At 34.2% G+C, this 15,766-nt stretch overlaps 4 protein-coding genes across 4 annotated transcripts; 2 read left to right on the plus strand and 2 right to left on the minus strand.

Moving 5' to 3' along the window:
* Window positions 1-266: 266 nt before the first annotated feature.
* On the plus strand, window positions 267-9,802 carry SPoCk (secretory pathway calcium atpase). The gene is made up of 16 exons (XM_033467440.2): window positions 267-541; window positions 1,821-2,147; window positions 4,869-5,072; window positions 5,152-5,241; window positions 5,323-5,420; window positions 5,787-6,045; window positions 6,118-6,454; window positions 6,535-6,923; window positions 7,025-7,181; window positions 7,255-7,425; window positions 7,523-7,838; window positions 7,917-8,102; window positions 8,168-8,315; window positions 8,385-8,477; window positions 8,536-8,677; window positions 8,936-9,802. Exons 2-16 carry the CDS (start codon window positions 2,031-2,033, stop codon window positions 9,067-9,069), a joined length of 2,841 nt encoding a protein of 946 aa, XP_033323331.1. The 5' UTR covers window positions 267-541; window positions 1,821-2,030; the 3' UTR covers window positions 9,070-9,802.
* Window positions 9,803-9,872: 70 nt separating this feature from the next.
* On the minus strand, window positions 9,873-11,699 carry LOC117218795 (uncharacterized). The gene is made up of 3 exons (XM_033467441.2): window positions 11,328-11,699; window positions 10,903-11,015; window positions 9,873-10,188 (listed from the first exon to the last, which is right to left on the minus strand). The coding sequence occupies exons 1-3, from the start codon at window positions 11,343-11,345 to the stop codon at window positions 10,071-10,073; spliced, it is 249 nt and encodes an 82-aa protein (XP_033323332.2). The 5' UTR covers window positions 11,346-11,699; the 3' UTR covers window positions 9,873-10,070.
* An 887-nt stretch (window positions 11,700-12,586) lies between these two features.
* LOC117218798 (uncharacterized) lies at window positions 12,587-13,788 on the minus strand. Its single transcript, XM_033467444.2, has 3 exons — window positions 13,612-13,788; window positions 13,112-13,240; window positions 12,587-13,035 (listed from the first exon to the last, which is right to left on the minus strand). The coding sequence occupies exons 1-3, from the start codon at window positions 13,630-13,632 to the stop codon at window positions 12,892-12,894; spliced, it is 294 nt and encodes a 97-aa protein (XP_033323335.1). The 5' UTR covers window positions 13,633-13,788; the 3' UTR covers window positions 12,587-12,891.
* A 69-nt stretch (window positions 13,789-13,857) lies between these two features.
* On the plus strand, window positions 13,858-14,981 carry LOC117218797 (uncharacterized). The gene is made up of 2 exons (XM_033467443.2): window positions 13,858-14,079; window positions 14,159-14,981. The coding sequence occupies exons 1-2, from the start codon at window positions 14,041-14,043 to the stop codon at window positions 14,522-14,524; spliced, it is 405 nt and encodes a 134-aa protein (XP_033323334.2). The 5' UTR covers window positions 13,858-14,040; the 3' UTR covers window positions 14,525-14,981.
* The last annotated feature ends 785 nt before the right edge of the window (window positions 14,982-15,766 follow it).

Here is a 15,766-nt window from a genome sequence, read left to right on the forward strand (position 1 = left end):
AATATGGATGACCATCTACAATTACGTCTCTAAGTATAACTTAAAATTTAGATGATCACTATAATTCCACAAAGTTTCATCAAAATCGGTGCGAAATGTACATGTGGCCCCCTTGTAAGGTCGTCGTACGCTGGATCGACACAGTCTGCTCCACTTCTAATACATTGACTCGAAACGAGTTTGTATACACATACGTGTAGACACACGCGCATCAAGCGACATCCATAGCTGCTTTCCCAGATCAGTACCAGCTCGGTACGAACGGCGCTGCCCGCTACACTCGCTGTCATTCGGCACTCGGCTCGGCAGTTACACGTCAACCGATCGTCGCGTGTTTCCAGTCCCCTTTTTGTATGAGTGCATAACTGCGTACAGAATTCCACGGCGAAGACGAGACTACTCGATCATTCTCCAAGATACGATTCTCGGTTTCGCGCAGGAAAATTTGTACTTGTGAATCGTTTCTCAATCGTTTCGCCTGGCCACGCATCGGGGCTCAATTCTCCGACGTGCCTCGGATATTAAAAGGGTTATCCTAAGGGTAGGATATTTTTATTGAGAATTCTCAAAACACCACTCGTGCTCCTCTTTGTGTTTGAAATGGTGCAAAGATTTCTTTTATGTTTGCATATGATCGTTGTGAACACGTCACTATTGATTTGTAATAACGTATACTACCCCTGACTGAAAGTATTTCACTGAACTGGGTAGATGCCCGTTAAAACAATTATTTAGGCACTATATTCGAGTTTGTTCAATTTATCTCATTAGATTTTAAATTGAATGTATCATCAAAATTCGGAGAATAATGTTCTACATTGTTACAGAGTTCTTGACATCCACCAATGTCAAAATAATAGTACAAGTAAATAACATGGTTGCATATCTATTCATTACTGTATGATTGCATTATTGGTATTCATCCTTGTAGACTTTGATCATGGTACATTATTCTTCATAAGTCAATATGAAATTATAGTTAATAATATCATTCGAAAATAGGTAATACTGCACAATTATTAAGATTCATTAAATAGAATAACATTAACTACTTGAATTTAGGGAGCATGCGTATTAACCGAATTCTGGAATTCCATTTTTTCATAATCGATGACATTTCGATTACTTCACAAAATACTTTTATTGCATGCTTTTCGCTTTTTTTTATACTAAATATTATTTCGTTTTTTATTGTATCAGAAATTATGGCGTGTCCTGTATGTACATATGCAACTTCATTACGTGCGTGCTAACTATGTACATCATCGCTTGTCATGAATAAAACGATCATTTTATAATTTGTTGGTGACAAATCGGCAAAGGCAGATAAAAATACTTACACATTTTCATTATCATTTGATAACATTCTTGTCACTATAAGATTATTTCATTGCCACCTATATCCTATTTTGATTAGACAACATTTTTTTTATTCGATAGTACATACTTCTCTTGCCTGAAATGATAGTGTAGGGAATCATTATCAAATCCGTCAACTATTTGAACTGTTTGGATTGATGTGTAAATTAAATAAATTATTATTTCCTGTATATATATATATAGACTGATTGTTTTACAATACTTTCATAGCTATCATCATTAACTATCCTCGGTTATTTAAGGAAGTCTCTACCGATCTTTGATACTCAATACTTGAATTAAAGTACCGTTTTCTCGGCTATGACACATTCGAAAATTCTAGAGAAGCGTTAGATGTTCTTTTTTTCATTTGACCTTCGCGTGACTAGAAATCGGCAGAACACTTAACCTCCCCGAACGCACGGCACACGCTCAATGCTCGTTCGTTGCCGTTTTGACAGGAATTCAGTCGGACCATGAACTATGTCTTTCCGTTTTTCGAAACGGTGAAACCGGATTGACAAATAACAGTCGACTTGAAAATTGTTAGGCGAAGTTTCCGCAGGATCACAAGCACGATTCGAAAAAAGGAAAGGAGCACAGTACTGTGAAACTGGTTGCCGACCAGCAGGGATAGGAGAGAGAAAGGGAGACAGATCTTGCTAGAAGAAATGAAAGACACGGCGGGTAAGAAGTATCAACAGCTTTTCGACGACATCAACACGATACTGCATAAGTTGGATGTTAACACGGATAAGGGAAGCGACGAGGATGCAGTATTGAAGGAGGTAGGAATTTTTGTTTTTTTAGTACATTAAGTACATTAAGGTAATGTTATAATCTTTTTATTTGCATCATTAAATCGGAATGTAATATTAATTCTCTATGCTTTTCCCGAAGCTTTGCCTTCCCGCTAACAATAAGATCAATGACCGATTTGGCATACAATATTACCCCTTTAACAATGAAAGAAACGTTAATATTATTAGATTATATCTTTTGTTTAGTGAAATTATAAGTTTATCAACGTACAAATATTACTCCAAATATTACTCCATGTATGTTGAAAAGTTATTAATTTTTTTATTTATAAAAATATGATTTATTGTTTTTAACAATAAGTTATTGATTTCGACTAATCTTAGTGACGATTGCATTGCGATAATATGTTATTTCCTTAGAGTGTGTAACAGTTAAATTATTAAATCACTCTTTTACTAACGCTATTTCCTCAAACATTGTGAAGCAATAAATCGTTCAAGGAAATCAGTCAGCTGCGTATTTTTCGCTAATAACGTTTCACGGTCACGGACTATTACGTCACGTTGTCAACTAATATTATTTGATGATATTCTTAATTAATAAATAAGATTATGATTCTAAAAATGGACCATAATATAGAACAGTTGGATTATGAATTCTTCACCTGTTCGTTGATGTAAACAGTACGGTATTCAAGGTCGCAGGGACTCTGATGTAGTTATTCTACGCAAATCATGCAGCTGGTTACTAATCTAGTAAAGTTAAAATTATCCTTTGGAAAAATGTAATCATATAAAATATTTTTTTGTCTGTTATTGATACTCAAACAATGGACAATTCTTCAAAATGAAAACAAAATTTCTGGAAAGTTGAATTAGCATTAGTAAAATATTAAAATTAAAATATCATCGGAATTTAATGTAATAAAAGATATACTTTATATAATAAAGTAATAGAAGTCTTTAACTTTATTATAACCGTAACCTATTCGAGTGTTTCGGTATCGATCCGAAACTTACCCTGCCAACAAAACCAACTAGAATCGCTATTCTTGCCTGCAAATCTACATGTAGCTAATACTTTTTCATTTTTTCTTAATAAAATATCCTGAACATTGTCAATTGAACAGCTCGTGTAATTATCTACGCGAACGGTAATTTTCTACTATTATAGTAGCTTAGGACACTATAGTACTAGTTTAAATTGCGAATGTTTACGTAATGTCCAGTATTTCAAGAAAACAAATATCCAAATTTGATCTTCCTCATACAGAATTTCAATATGTGCAAAATAATTAAAAATATACACAAAATGCTACTTCAAAAAATATTTTACTACATTTTATAATCGAATACGATGGTTCGCAAATATCTTTTCAATATTCTATACCAGTAACGAACTATGCGAAATAAATTTACTTACGCTTAGAATAATAATGTGGCCTTGCACGTTCGAAGGTAAATGGATCGATAATCGCTGAAACGGAAAATTGAATGGCAACAATCTATGAAACAGTTGAAAAATTATAATTTTTTTAAACAGACCGAAATCCTATAAATTTTAGATCGGATTATTATAAGTGAAGAATATAATAACAATATGGACGAAATATTTATAAAATACCCTTTAAGTAATGCAATTTGTAACTAGTTGCTGATATTAATAAAAGTTTTAATCGCCTTTTCGTGCATTCCTGCACATAAAGATTATAATGCTTCCACGATATCGTTTTATGTGAGAGTATACAATGCATACAAGTATTATCTGCAGGTGTTCATGCATTTATAGTATGTGAAATTGTACAAAATTCAGTATACATTCTATTTGAAATACATATGATGGAATTCTGAACGGGATAAATAAGTTCTGATTTGCTTGTAGGTTGAATAAATTAATTCATAAATTCATATCAATATTTACATATGCAGTTTGCTAAGTGCATTGATTTCATGAATTACTAATCCCTGGTGTCACTCACCTTGTTTACCTTCTTAATTTATACATACGTCTTTGAATATGGCGTTTTATTATATCGCTAAACTGTATACACGTGCATCTTAAATTTTACTCACTGCGCAAATTCGTCATAGGTTAGAGTCTCCGCTGATAAGCGTCTTGAAGAATATGACATAAACTTATTTTTAAGGAAATAGTACTTACAGAATTCCGTGAAAGCTTTCATGCATTAAGGAAAATATTTCTCGACCGCTCTATACATTGCTATAATGTATATTTGGCTTACCATATACTCGTACATGCTCGTAAGTTGCGAGTCGCAACGCACGTGTCATTAATTCAAGTGTCAGTTTGACATTATTTGTGGCTCTTTTTTTCGAACTTGTTAAGTGTAGCAAAATATTTATACAACTTATCGCCTTTGAGAGATTAATTATAAAAAACACTCACATTAGTTATAAAATCACACTTAGCCATTGTGTATGATAAAGTGTATTCTACTGTAAAAATGTCAAATGAAAAATCTTACGATATATGTTATGAAAATAATTAATTTTTTTACATTATTGTATCGGTGATATTAATATAAATCCCAAAATATTAAATACTTAAAATGTATTTAGACTAAAAAGTTTAAAATATTTCTATAAAGAAATGTATTTTACATTATTTAAAAGTGGTTGAAATACTTAACTGAAGGTATAAAATTATTTGTAAATATATATATATATATATATACATATACTAGATTATTGATAGCAAAGAAATAAGAAACGTCTTGTTTTTTTAAGGGCCCCAAAGAACAAAGCTCAGAAATGTGGTTAACAACTGCAGAAGCTGCCAGTCTTGGCACAGAGGAAATAGCAGCTAGGTTACACGTTGATATAAGAGCAGGATTATGGTCAGAGGAAGCTGACCACCGAAGACAGTTAGTTGGATTTAATGAATTTAGTGTTAAAGAAGAAGAGCCAACATGGAAAAAATATGTTGAACAGGTGTTTAATTCATTTAATTCAAAATTTAAAGTTTCACATTGTCACAGGCAACATTTACAAGAAAAATTAATTTTTCTAGTTCAAGAATCCTTTAATTCTGTTACTACTTGGTTCTGCTTTTGTTAGTGTATGTATGAGGCAGTTTGATGATGCTGTCAGTATTACAGTGGTGAGTATACATAATGATATGTACTGTATGTGAGCAATTTAAATAATTTGATCGTTAATTTTATATAATCCTTTTTTCTAGGCTATCATAATTGTAGTGACAGTTGCATTTGTACAAGAATATCGATCTGAAAAATCCTTAGAAGAATTAAATAAATTGGTGCCACCAACATGTCACTGGTAAAGATCTATTTACTACATTTTCCTAACGAGACTTTTGTGTAGTTCCAAACACTAAACTAAAATTGTTTTCGTAGTCTTTATTTAAATTAACATTTCCTTTAGAAATGTGGTTCTTGGAAGATATAGTAACCCTTTATATGGAACATTCCTTTGCCTTGTTAGGAAAGAAGATATGGTATCCAATTTGAAACATAGATCGATAATGGTGAAATTTACTTCTGTGTAATCTCCACTTAAAAAACCTCAATGTACTTTCACTATCCCAATTTAGGTTCAGGATTAAAGTGATTATTTCTTGCTACACTAATAATGTTAAAATATCAAATAATTCTATTACAGCAATCATGTCATTATATTTTTCAGCTTACGAGAAGGCCGTTTAGAAACATTTCTTGCTCGCAATTTAGTTCCTGGTGATATAGTTTATTTAAATATTGGAGACAGAGTACCTGCAGATATCAGGATATTCGAAGCAATAGATTTAGCAATTGATGAAAGCAGTTTCACTGGAGAAACTGAACCAGCACAAAAGTCAACTGCTCCATTACTTAAAACTAATGGGTTGACAACAAAGAAAAATATTGCATTTATGGGTACATTGGTGCGCTGTGGAAATGGCAAAGTCAGTTAGATAATATAGAATAAATATCATAATTTGTAAACAGCATAAGTGTACTTAAAAAATTATTTGTAGGGTATAGTAGTCAACACTGGTGAAAAGAGTGAATTTGGAGAAGTTTTTTCAATGATGCAAGCTGAAGAAGCTCCAAAGACTCCTCTACAAAGGAGCATGGATATTTTGGGCACTCAGTTATCCTTTTATTCATTCTGTATTATTGGTATTATTATGCTTCTTGGCTGGATCCAGAGCAAAGCTATTCTTGAAATGTTTACCATCAGTGTGAGTTTGGCAGTAGCAGCTATACCTGAAGGTTTACCTATTGTTGTAACTGTAACTCTAGCTCTGGGCGTTATGAGGATGGCTAAAAGAAAGGCTATTGTTAAAAAGTTACCGACAGTTGAGACCCTTGGTACGTACGTGTGCTACATCATTATATAATATTTATCTCACTTTCTCATAACATTATAATGTCATGCCGTTAATGCGTAGGTTGCGTGAATGTGATATGTTCCGATAAAACTGGTACTATTACGAAAAACGAGATGACTGCAACGATCTTAGTAACTTCGGATGGATATGTGGCTGACGTTACTGGGGCTGGCTACAACGATAAGGGAGAAGTTCGAATTCGAAAGTGCGATAATTATGATGTTGCCCATGCTTCTATTAACCATATGCTAGAAGTAGGATGTGTCTGTAACAATGCCATTATACAGAACGACACTCTGCTTGGTCAACCAACAGAAGGTGCATTGCTAGTATTAGCGATGAAGTATGGAATGTATGGAGTCGCAGATAAATATTTACGCCTACAAGAATATCCTTTCTCTTCGGAACAAAAAATGATGGTTGTGAAATGTACACCAAAGTATGGAGAGGTAAATTAATTTTCTATTATGTGACTTTATATTGTAACGAAGATATCTGACGGATAATATTGTGACTGGTTTTGATGTTACGTGTATTATATATGTTATAGAATAGGCAAGAAATATTTTTTGTAAAAGGTGCTTTAGAGAAGATCTTGCCTCAATGTACCAAATATTATGCTAATGGTCAAGTATATTCTCTTAATCAGAAGAAAGATGAGGAGTTCCTAACAGAAGCCTATGAGATTGGGCAACAAGGATTAAGAGGTATTTTTTGATTCTATTTGTAACAAATTACTTGCATTGACTTTCGTTATGTACAATATGTCATTGTTTACAGTACTTGGCTTGGCACGTGGCACATCATTACAAGATCTCATATATGTTGGTTTGGTGGGAATATGTGATCCACCTAGGCCACATGTTCGTGAATCTATAACGACTCTCATTAACAGTGGCGTTAAAGTTAAGTTGGTCACAGGAGATGCCAAAGAGACTGCGTCTGCAATAGGTACGAAATATATTCTATAGCTACACTTCATACTTTTAGTTTACTCGTAACGAGTGTTGTTGACACAATGTATTACAATTGGTAATTTCTATTTCAGCAAGTACGATCGGGTTAGATATACTTCACTCGCGATTAATGTCTGGAGATGAGATTGATTCAATGACTGAACACCAATTGGAGCAATGTATCAATAATGTTAGCGTGTTTTACCGTGTCACGCCTAAGCACAAATTATGCATTGTTAAAGCTTTGCAAAGAGAGGGTAATATAGTGGGCATGACAGGTGATGGAGTGAATGATGGAGTCGCTTTAAAGAAGGCAGACATAGGAATAGCCATGGGTAAAAATGGTACCGACGTCTGCAAGGAAGCTGCGGACATGATTCTAGTAGATGATGATTTCGCAACTATTATGTACATATTTTTGTTTAATTTATTAATAACTTTTTTTTTATTTTAATATGTTTATTTATAATTGTGTATTTATTTCAGTGCTGCAATTGAAGAAGGAAAAGGAATTTTTCACAATATACGAAATTTTGTAAGATTTCAGTTAAGTACTAGTATAGCAGCTCTTTCCTTAATTGCTCTTGCCACTCTGATGGGTATACCGAATCCTTTAAATGCAATGCAAATTCTTTGGATTAATATTATTATGGATGGCCCACCAGCTCAAAGGTAATCTTCACAAAAGATAGTTTTTATCACTACTACTTTATTATATGTTGAATTGTTCATTACAGTCTTGGAGTCGAACCGGTTGACAAGGATGTATTGAAACAGAAACCACGTAACACAAAAGAGCCAATGATTACTCGACATCTCATTATCAATGTATTATTGTCAGCTATTATAATTATACTTGGTACCCTGTGGGTTTATAATAGAGAGGTATGAAGTTGTTTTATTAAAAAATTATTGATATTACTTCTAGAATGCTTAACAATTTTTTTTCGTTAGATGGTAAATGGAAATACTGCAAGAGATACAACCATGACATTCACTTGTTTCGTATTCTTTGATATGTTCAATGCTCTAAGCTGCAGATCACAGGTAAGATATTCCAAAATCATTGCGTATTAGTTGATGCTAAACTGAGTTCTAATTTCAGACAAAATCAATATTCACCATTGGATTGTGGAGTAATAAAATGTTTCTGGTAGCTGTGACATTATCAGTAATAGGACAGATGTTAGTGATCTACTTTCCACCATTGCAACGAGTTTTCCAAACTGAAGCTCTCACAGCAAAAGGTATAAATTAAGTATTACACATCTTATATAGTTTTTCTTTCCAACTTTGCGCAACTTGGGAGCACCACTATTGGTTGATTTTAATTATTAATAATTATATAAATTCGAATTTGTAATTTTCAAAATTTTTGGTCATCACTATATATTTTCACTAGGAAACATTTCTTAAATATTCTAAAATATTTTTCCAGACCCCCTATATAATTCTTTATGTTTCCTCTCAATTTACTGACGAAATGTTTCATTCATTTTTTGCAGATATTTTGTTCCTCGTCGTATTAACATCAAGCGTGTTTGTTATCAGCGAGATAAAGAAGTTTATAGAAAGACAGCTGTATAGACGACGAGCAGGTACACAATATTATAATAAATCTGAGATGGATTTCGTATGACAGTTACAGTCTGCCGAAGACAAGGCGGACAAGGATCATATGGAATAAACACCCGGAGAACATCGTACGGGTAGTAGTCGTTCGTTAAATCAACATAATCTCGCTATAATTTGACTATGCTTGCACATTTGTAACTTTATATGTGCACTTGTCACGACGAAAACGAACATAAATCGCGCCCCTTCCCGCGCGCGTCTAATTTAAGATTCAATCACGATTGACTGGCAGTTTTTTAAACGTTTACAAATATTTCTGACTCTTTGATGTACGATAGTCGGTTATTTAAACGTTCTTAGAATTAGCCGTTCTCACTCTCTCACCTTTTACAGTGGTTATTCGACACCTCATAGACACTACTAGCGATGCTACTGCACATTCCACACAGATTCGTTGTAGAAAAATTCGTGAATTTTAACGCTGTAAGCTACTGGTAAATGTACTCTTAGGAATTCAGCATCGAAGAAACATCGTGATCATTCTATTTCACTTTTCTAACTCGCTCGACTAACGAGACCGATTTATCACACCTAGAACACATCCGTTCGTTAATGTTCGGTTTATATCTTTCTTTCGTCGAGATAGAATGTTGTATCAAACGTATTATTTCGAGTAATAAAACGTAATCCAAGACAATGAAACATAAGTTTACAAAATAATCTAGTATACACGAGGCGATTGCATTTGAAAATTGATTATAATTCGATGAATAAACGATCTTGTAATGTTCCTTAAATCTATAACAAGACCCGATGTGTTTCCGGTTACAAGAAGTAACAAGTACTAGGAAAGAATCAAGAATTACATTATATAACAGATAAATCATTATATTATATTATACATATATATATATACAAATATAACTACGCTAAATGTTGTACATTCTGAATGCTTGTGACAATGTTTTCTTGTGATCGGAATCAGAATCGCGTGTGTACTATGTATCACTTTACGAGAAGTTGCATTATCATTTATAAATTTTAGTGCAAAAGATACCCCCTATATTAATGGATTCCGTCAAGAGCACTATAAGTTTTGTATTGGTAAAGTTCTGGCCCTCCATAGCCGTAGAGCAATTTGCCTCTGCCATTTTCATCATAATATGGATAGCGATATTTGGGCCTATAAATAAATGATTAGATAACGATTAGTGTGGAGCTTTCGATTGCATTTAAATTTAAATTGAAGAATCAAAGCTTATAAGAAATGAACTATATAAACTTTTCCTGTATCATAATTTTTTTATCTTAACGAATGAATTACTACATAACATCATAGCATAAGAAACGTAAATATCAATGGAGGAATAATGTGGAAATAAAGAGCTATAGTTTCTTTATATTACACAGGGAATTCCGGAATTCCACAAAAACTTAAATCAAAAATATACAATAAGATATTATATCAGTAGATACAGTAAGTCATGAACAGACAATGTCTACCCAATACATGCGCGCTTCACGATTTGCCACACTTTTTTTATTAAACAGTTTACTTTTTTTTTGTTAAAAAATTTCAAGTCAATGTTTGCGATTAATTTTTTTTAAGAAAAAAATATTCATATTCAATTGTACTAGATAACATTTGAATAACAAAAATTCAAATCTATATTCTCGACTTATGCCACAAATACTAGAATATTCTACAAACATAGACCAGTAGCAATAAATATACATAAATAAAAATTGATATTATTATATAATATTTGTTCGAATATAGTTGATAGAACAGGCATTATTTGTATCCACATGCTAAGCGAATAAATGCTTGTATTCCTCAATATATAATATTTTCTATTATCACCTATCTGATATAATTTGTGTCTGTATTTCTCACCGCTCAAAGTATTGAAAATTGGGTGCTTTCGGCTGAGCTATCGTTGCTTCGTTCTCAGCAATTAATCCCATCAGAAACGCGATAATCACTGTCGCAAAAACCACGGTTGTCCACTGAAAAGTAGGTTAACTAACATTAATGTTGAAACTGCAGCTTGCAAAAAATGTGTCTCGTTTAACCGAACTCAATTTGCATGTAACAGAAGAAGAAGCTGCACAGACTTCAGCAAAATAATGTATGAAAGGACGTGAAACAGAAATGCTCCGTGGCATACCCACTGGAAATGGGTCAACTAGACAGACACTTCAACAAAATCATTCTTCTTCGTACTTTCTTACCTTTGCATGTTAATTATTTGATATCATATTTTATATTTTCTATATTTTATTTATAGTTTCTTTAAATTCATATATTATTTTACTCACAGAAGCTTCTCTTGCCATAACGGTGACTGCCAAGAACGAAAGTTTCGAAAGTTCGTCGCTGCGTGGTACCGTACGTGCGAATTCTTCACCCAAAACAGTTCCTTGGCCGAATCCGCGAAACGGAACAGTTCTACGACGAGAACTTTGAGAAGGCGATCACTGCGACTCGTACAATCGGTCTGTTTCCGTTTTTCTGAATCCGTCTTCGGCCAGCCTTATCCTGCAAACCGTTACCTTTCTTCTCCGCGACGCACCCCTCCACTTCGTTCGCGTCTTCGAGGTGATCAAGTGAAAGTCGGACGAGGGACATCGCACGTACGTACTTTGGACAGGTGTTGCACGTAGGCACTGGGATGCTATGACAATCAGAGGAACCTTGAACACATCGCAACCCTCTGGTTCCCCGAAATTCGTCGAAAGTCAATTACGCGATCAGTGACGACATTTCTCAAGGTCGAGGAAAGAACGAGTACCCTCAATCCGTTATTCGGTTCAAACTATTTCATAGATTCTCGTCCGATCGTAGTCACAAACGAAGGAATTGTAGGAACTAACATTGTCATTGATGATTTTTGTTTATAATTTATTTTCACTTAATGAAAATAAATTGGGGTTTATCGTGAAAAGTAGATAGTATTATTTATTATTATTTATTATTGATTATAATATATAATATATAATATACAATATATAATATATATTATATATATTTATTATTATTTAGTATTATAGTATTATAATATTATTATAATACTATATATATACTATATATACTATACTTATGATATAGTATTATTATATATTATTATATATTATTTTTATAGTATTATTATACATTATTATAGTAGTAGTAGTATTTATAAAGGAATAAAATCTTCGAATGGCTTCGGAAAGACATTGATCCGGAAATGAATTTTAGGTTTCAGAGGCTTATTATTTGCAAAGTCATTGCATAAGATTTGCGTGTTACACAATTGTCTATTGTTCATGATACGCTTTCTATAAGCATAACGGTAAAGATGCAACTTGTTATTTATACAAATTAGTACTCGCGTTGTGCTGGAGCATAGACAAAAAGCATGGTAGGAGAGTTGCTTATATGGGTGACTCCCTATCAATATGTTTCTCTTATGAAGAAGAAGGTATCTTGAAGGATTAATTATATTTACCACATACATAGGAGTATGTACATGTATTCTAAAATCTCGGGTCTATGAATGGAGGCTACGGCGAAGAAACAAGAAACGTCACAAAATAGCTTCACTGAAAAAATTAAGTATTCTTTATTACTATACATAGGCATGCCACGTGTTTGATCAGTACATCAAAATTCTTACGTCTTGCATTATCTTATAGAAATATTCTGAACAATATAATCATTGTAATCTAATAGTTCTGTAGTCTTAATTGTCACAAATAAAATGTTCGACAAAATAGAAAATTACAAGAAGTGGACATTGCTCATTTTACTTCTTCCCTTCAAATATAATCTTCAGTAAACCTCACGATATTTATGTTCAACTAGCATTTATTTATAAATCATTGATTTTTGACAAATTTATTTTCATACAGGCGTGCCCCAAGATCCTTTGTAACCGACGCCCATGCCGTTCTTCGCTATGGCAATCTCACCGTAGCGTCCATTTTCCTGCTCGTATCTGATCCTCCTCTGTTTTCCAACCTCCGGATCGAAATCCCACTCGGTTTTCTGCGCATAGAAACATCACAGATATACTTTACATATTTTCTTCTTATTACTTTATTTCACAGAAGAGAATACTTGCTTCGTGAATCACCGGTGTTCCAACTAGGTTTTGTTGGATGAAATCAGTAAGGAATGTCAAAACGCCGGGATTAGCGACCGACAAGCATGTTTCAGTGTGAAATACCAATAGGACCGATACCACGATCATCTGAAATCAAATTCAAGTTAACTAAATATGTGAAAAATAATAAGAAAGTGTTTTGAAGATCACCTCCTGCAAGCTCGGTCATTTAAATGACTTGTGACATTTAAGTGTCCTTGCCGATTATCATGTTATAATTTTGTTAATTCTATCAAAATCCGTGTAGAAAATTTTCGACAACAGTTCAAATTTAATTGATCCAATCATTGACTTTTACATCATTCGAACCATGGCGATATAATCCACTGATACGACCTCGCTCGAATCTTCTACAGCTTCCGTGACGGACCGAAAGCAAAACACTGTGTCCCGTTAATTCTTCAACAACAATTTCCGTATCAACGAATATAATAATAACTACACAATGGTGTATCTACCAAATAGCGAGGGAAATCCATGTCGTAGTTTCTGCTGCTGCTAATCACGTAGCGGTTCGCGCGATCCAACGTCGCCGCGACAAACGTAGAATACCAACTACGTCCGTTTGGCTTGGCTACCAATGTCCGTGTACGCAAGGATAGAATTTACCTGAACTCTGGCGCAACATGTGCCAGTGAAAGTAAAAAAAGGATACGGACGGCCGGGATAACAAGACTCGAGCCGTTTGAAAAACTATGTCGCGATTTCGTCCGTTGAATGACAATTTCGTATCGATCGGCGATATTCTTTGCACGCCACCTTGCCCCCCTGGAAGGGAGACATAAAGGCGACACGACGAAATGAAAGAACGAATACTTCATTCCGTGTCTCCTTGCCCGTAGGGTCCAGCAGAAAAACTGTTAAACGGATTCAAACGAGAACGTAACATGCGAGCCATCGGTGTTTTTTTAATATTCGTTGTCGCGGTAAGTGATCTGTCTCAGTGATAGGGAAAAAGAGTATAGTTCTTGACACGGTTTCACATGTTCTTATTCGAGTGTGCAGATGTGCGTAGCCGTGGAGCCGACGGTGCAAACGCGAGTGACCAGGACACTGCCTTTCGATTTTTCTCCGTCGCGATTGACGGGGATGTTCCGGACACTTCTGTCGGGAGGCAGACCTTGGGAATGGCCACGGAACAGCCTCGAGGGTCTCATAAGATTGGTGGCTACTCCGGACACCAGGAAGAAGATAACCTTCGTTTTCCGGCCCGAGGATGGACCAAGAGCCTCGTTCGATTATCAGAGACGTTACGGATATCGTGGACAGTGGTTGATAGACTTATTGGGTGCTGGATTTCATCCTGATGCGATCTTCCAGCAGCCACTGCCGGCCGCTATTTTGGTACCGCCGCCGCCGCCGCCTCTGTGATCCATCGGTTTCGTGTATTTTAGCGAAATGTGGATAAATAGAGTGCTGCACGATGGACTGATTAAGACGTTTAATTTCTCAGGAACAATATTGTAGATTAACCAAAATACCATATTGAGATTAGTGGAATGATGTTGTGTAAGTTTACAGAAGAAGTGTTAACGAGCTTAGTGTATCCGAGAATTCTGGATCAGAATACTTCGATGCAATCTTCTGAGAGGACTTTGTCTCTTTGCGAAGTTTATACCGTTGGTATAAATCTCTGCAATCGATGCAATAAAAACTCTGCATCGTAATGATGGTTTTAAGTATCTTCACTTCTCTTTTTCCCCTCGGTTTTACCTAACTGTTTCATCTGTAGTTGCTAGGAGAAGGAGGACTGTGACTTCTAATTCGGAAGTCAGTCTTGACGTGAATCAATGTATATGACAAATAAATTATTGATCTTTTACATAAAGTATCTGGTATCTTTGAATCACTTGGATTATTGTGGTATTAGTGTTATTACACACATTTAATAAAATGTGGCGAATATAGCCAACTAACAAATTTTGAACGATATAGACGACTACTAAATAACGACGTTCGTTAGTTCACGCAAACTAGTTCATAAAATTTTTCAAGCACAGCCTGCCAGATTCATAAAAGAGTCACTTTAATGGGTTATTGGGTTTTTATATTTTTTTACAGATGTTCTGGTAAATATTATTTTACAAGCTCTACTAATTTGTTGACTCTACTAATTTACAGAGTTCTGTATGCAGATCGTTCCAGATCTGAAGGTTTCGTTTTTAATATACAAATTGTGTGTGAAATGTTTCACGAGATGTGTCACGCAAAAGTGGTATTCAATTAATCCATGATTAAACAATAAAATAAAGTATAATATAAAAAGATAAAGAAACAGGTGTGACCATCTATGTTAAGGGTTACATATACGTAGGGGTTATTAGCTTTGCTATTTCATAACTAGATGGCAGCAAGATTTTATTTGATGAAAGCATAAATGAGGTATCAGATTACTTAGTTGGAATTAAGTATCTGTATACTTCATTTTAATTACCGATTAAGATAATTTGTTCGTATCAAATACTGGAGGAATTTTTGAACTTTTGAGGGCTTAAATCAAAGCTGGAGGATCAAAAATGCTAAATCATATAAAAAAAATCGATATTTAAACTTGGAAATAAATAATTCGATCAAAAAAAGAAGCAAAACTAGAAATGAAGCATACAAAATATA

The sequence above is a fragment of the Megalopta genalis genome, chromosome 8 (genome assembly GCF_051020955.1).
Source record: "Megalopta genalis isolate 19385.01 chromosome 8, iyMegGena1_principal, whole genome shotgun sequence".
Taxonomy (NCBI): Eukaryota; Metazoa; Arthropoda; class Insecta; order Hymenoptera; family Halictidae; genus Megalopta; species Megalopta genalis.

Excerpts from the sequence above, each read along its gene's own strand:
- SPoCk (XM_033467440.2), top strand. The coding sequence starts at position 2,031 with ATGAAAGACACGGCGGGTAAGAAGTATCAACAGCTTTTCGACGACATC. Across the intron at positions 6,046-6,117 it reads TGCGCTGTGGAAATGGCAAA|GGTATAGTAGTCAACACTGG; the intron begins GTCAGTTAGATA and ends AATTATTTGTAG. Across the intron at positions 6,924-7,024 it reads GTACACCAAAGTATGGAGAG|AATAGGCAAGAAATATTTTT; the intron begins GTAAATTAATTT and ends TATATGTTATAG.
- LOC117218795 (XM_033467441.2), bottom strand. Across the intron at positions 10,189-10,902 it reads AATTTTCAATACTTTGAGCG|GCCCAAATATCGCTATCCAT; the intron begins GTGAGAAATACA and ends ATTTATTTATAG.
- LOC117218798 (XM_033467444.2), bottom strand. The coding sequence starts at position 13,632 with ATGGATTTCCCTCGCTATTTG. Across the intron at positions 13,241-13,611 it reads TGGATTTCCCTCGCTATTTG|ATGATCGTGGTATCGGTCCT; the intron begins GTAGATACACCA and ends ATTTGATTTCAG. Across the intron at positions 13,036-13,111 it reads GAACACCGGTGATTCACGAA|AAAACCGAGTGGGATTTCGA; the intron begins GCAAGTATTCTC and ends TTCTATGCGCAG.
- LOC117218797 (XM_033467443.2), top strand. The coding sequence starts at position 14,041 with ATGCGAGCCATCGGTGTTTTTTTAATATTCGTTGTCGCG. Across the intron at positions 14,080-14,158 it reads TTTTAATATTCGTTGTCGCG|ATGTGCGTAGCCGTGGAGCC; the intron begins GTAAGTGATCTG and ends TCGAGTGTGCAG.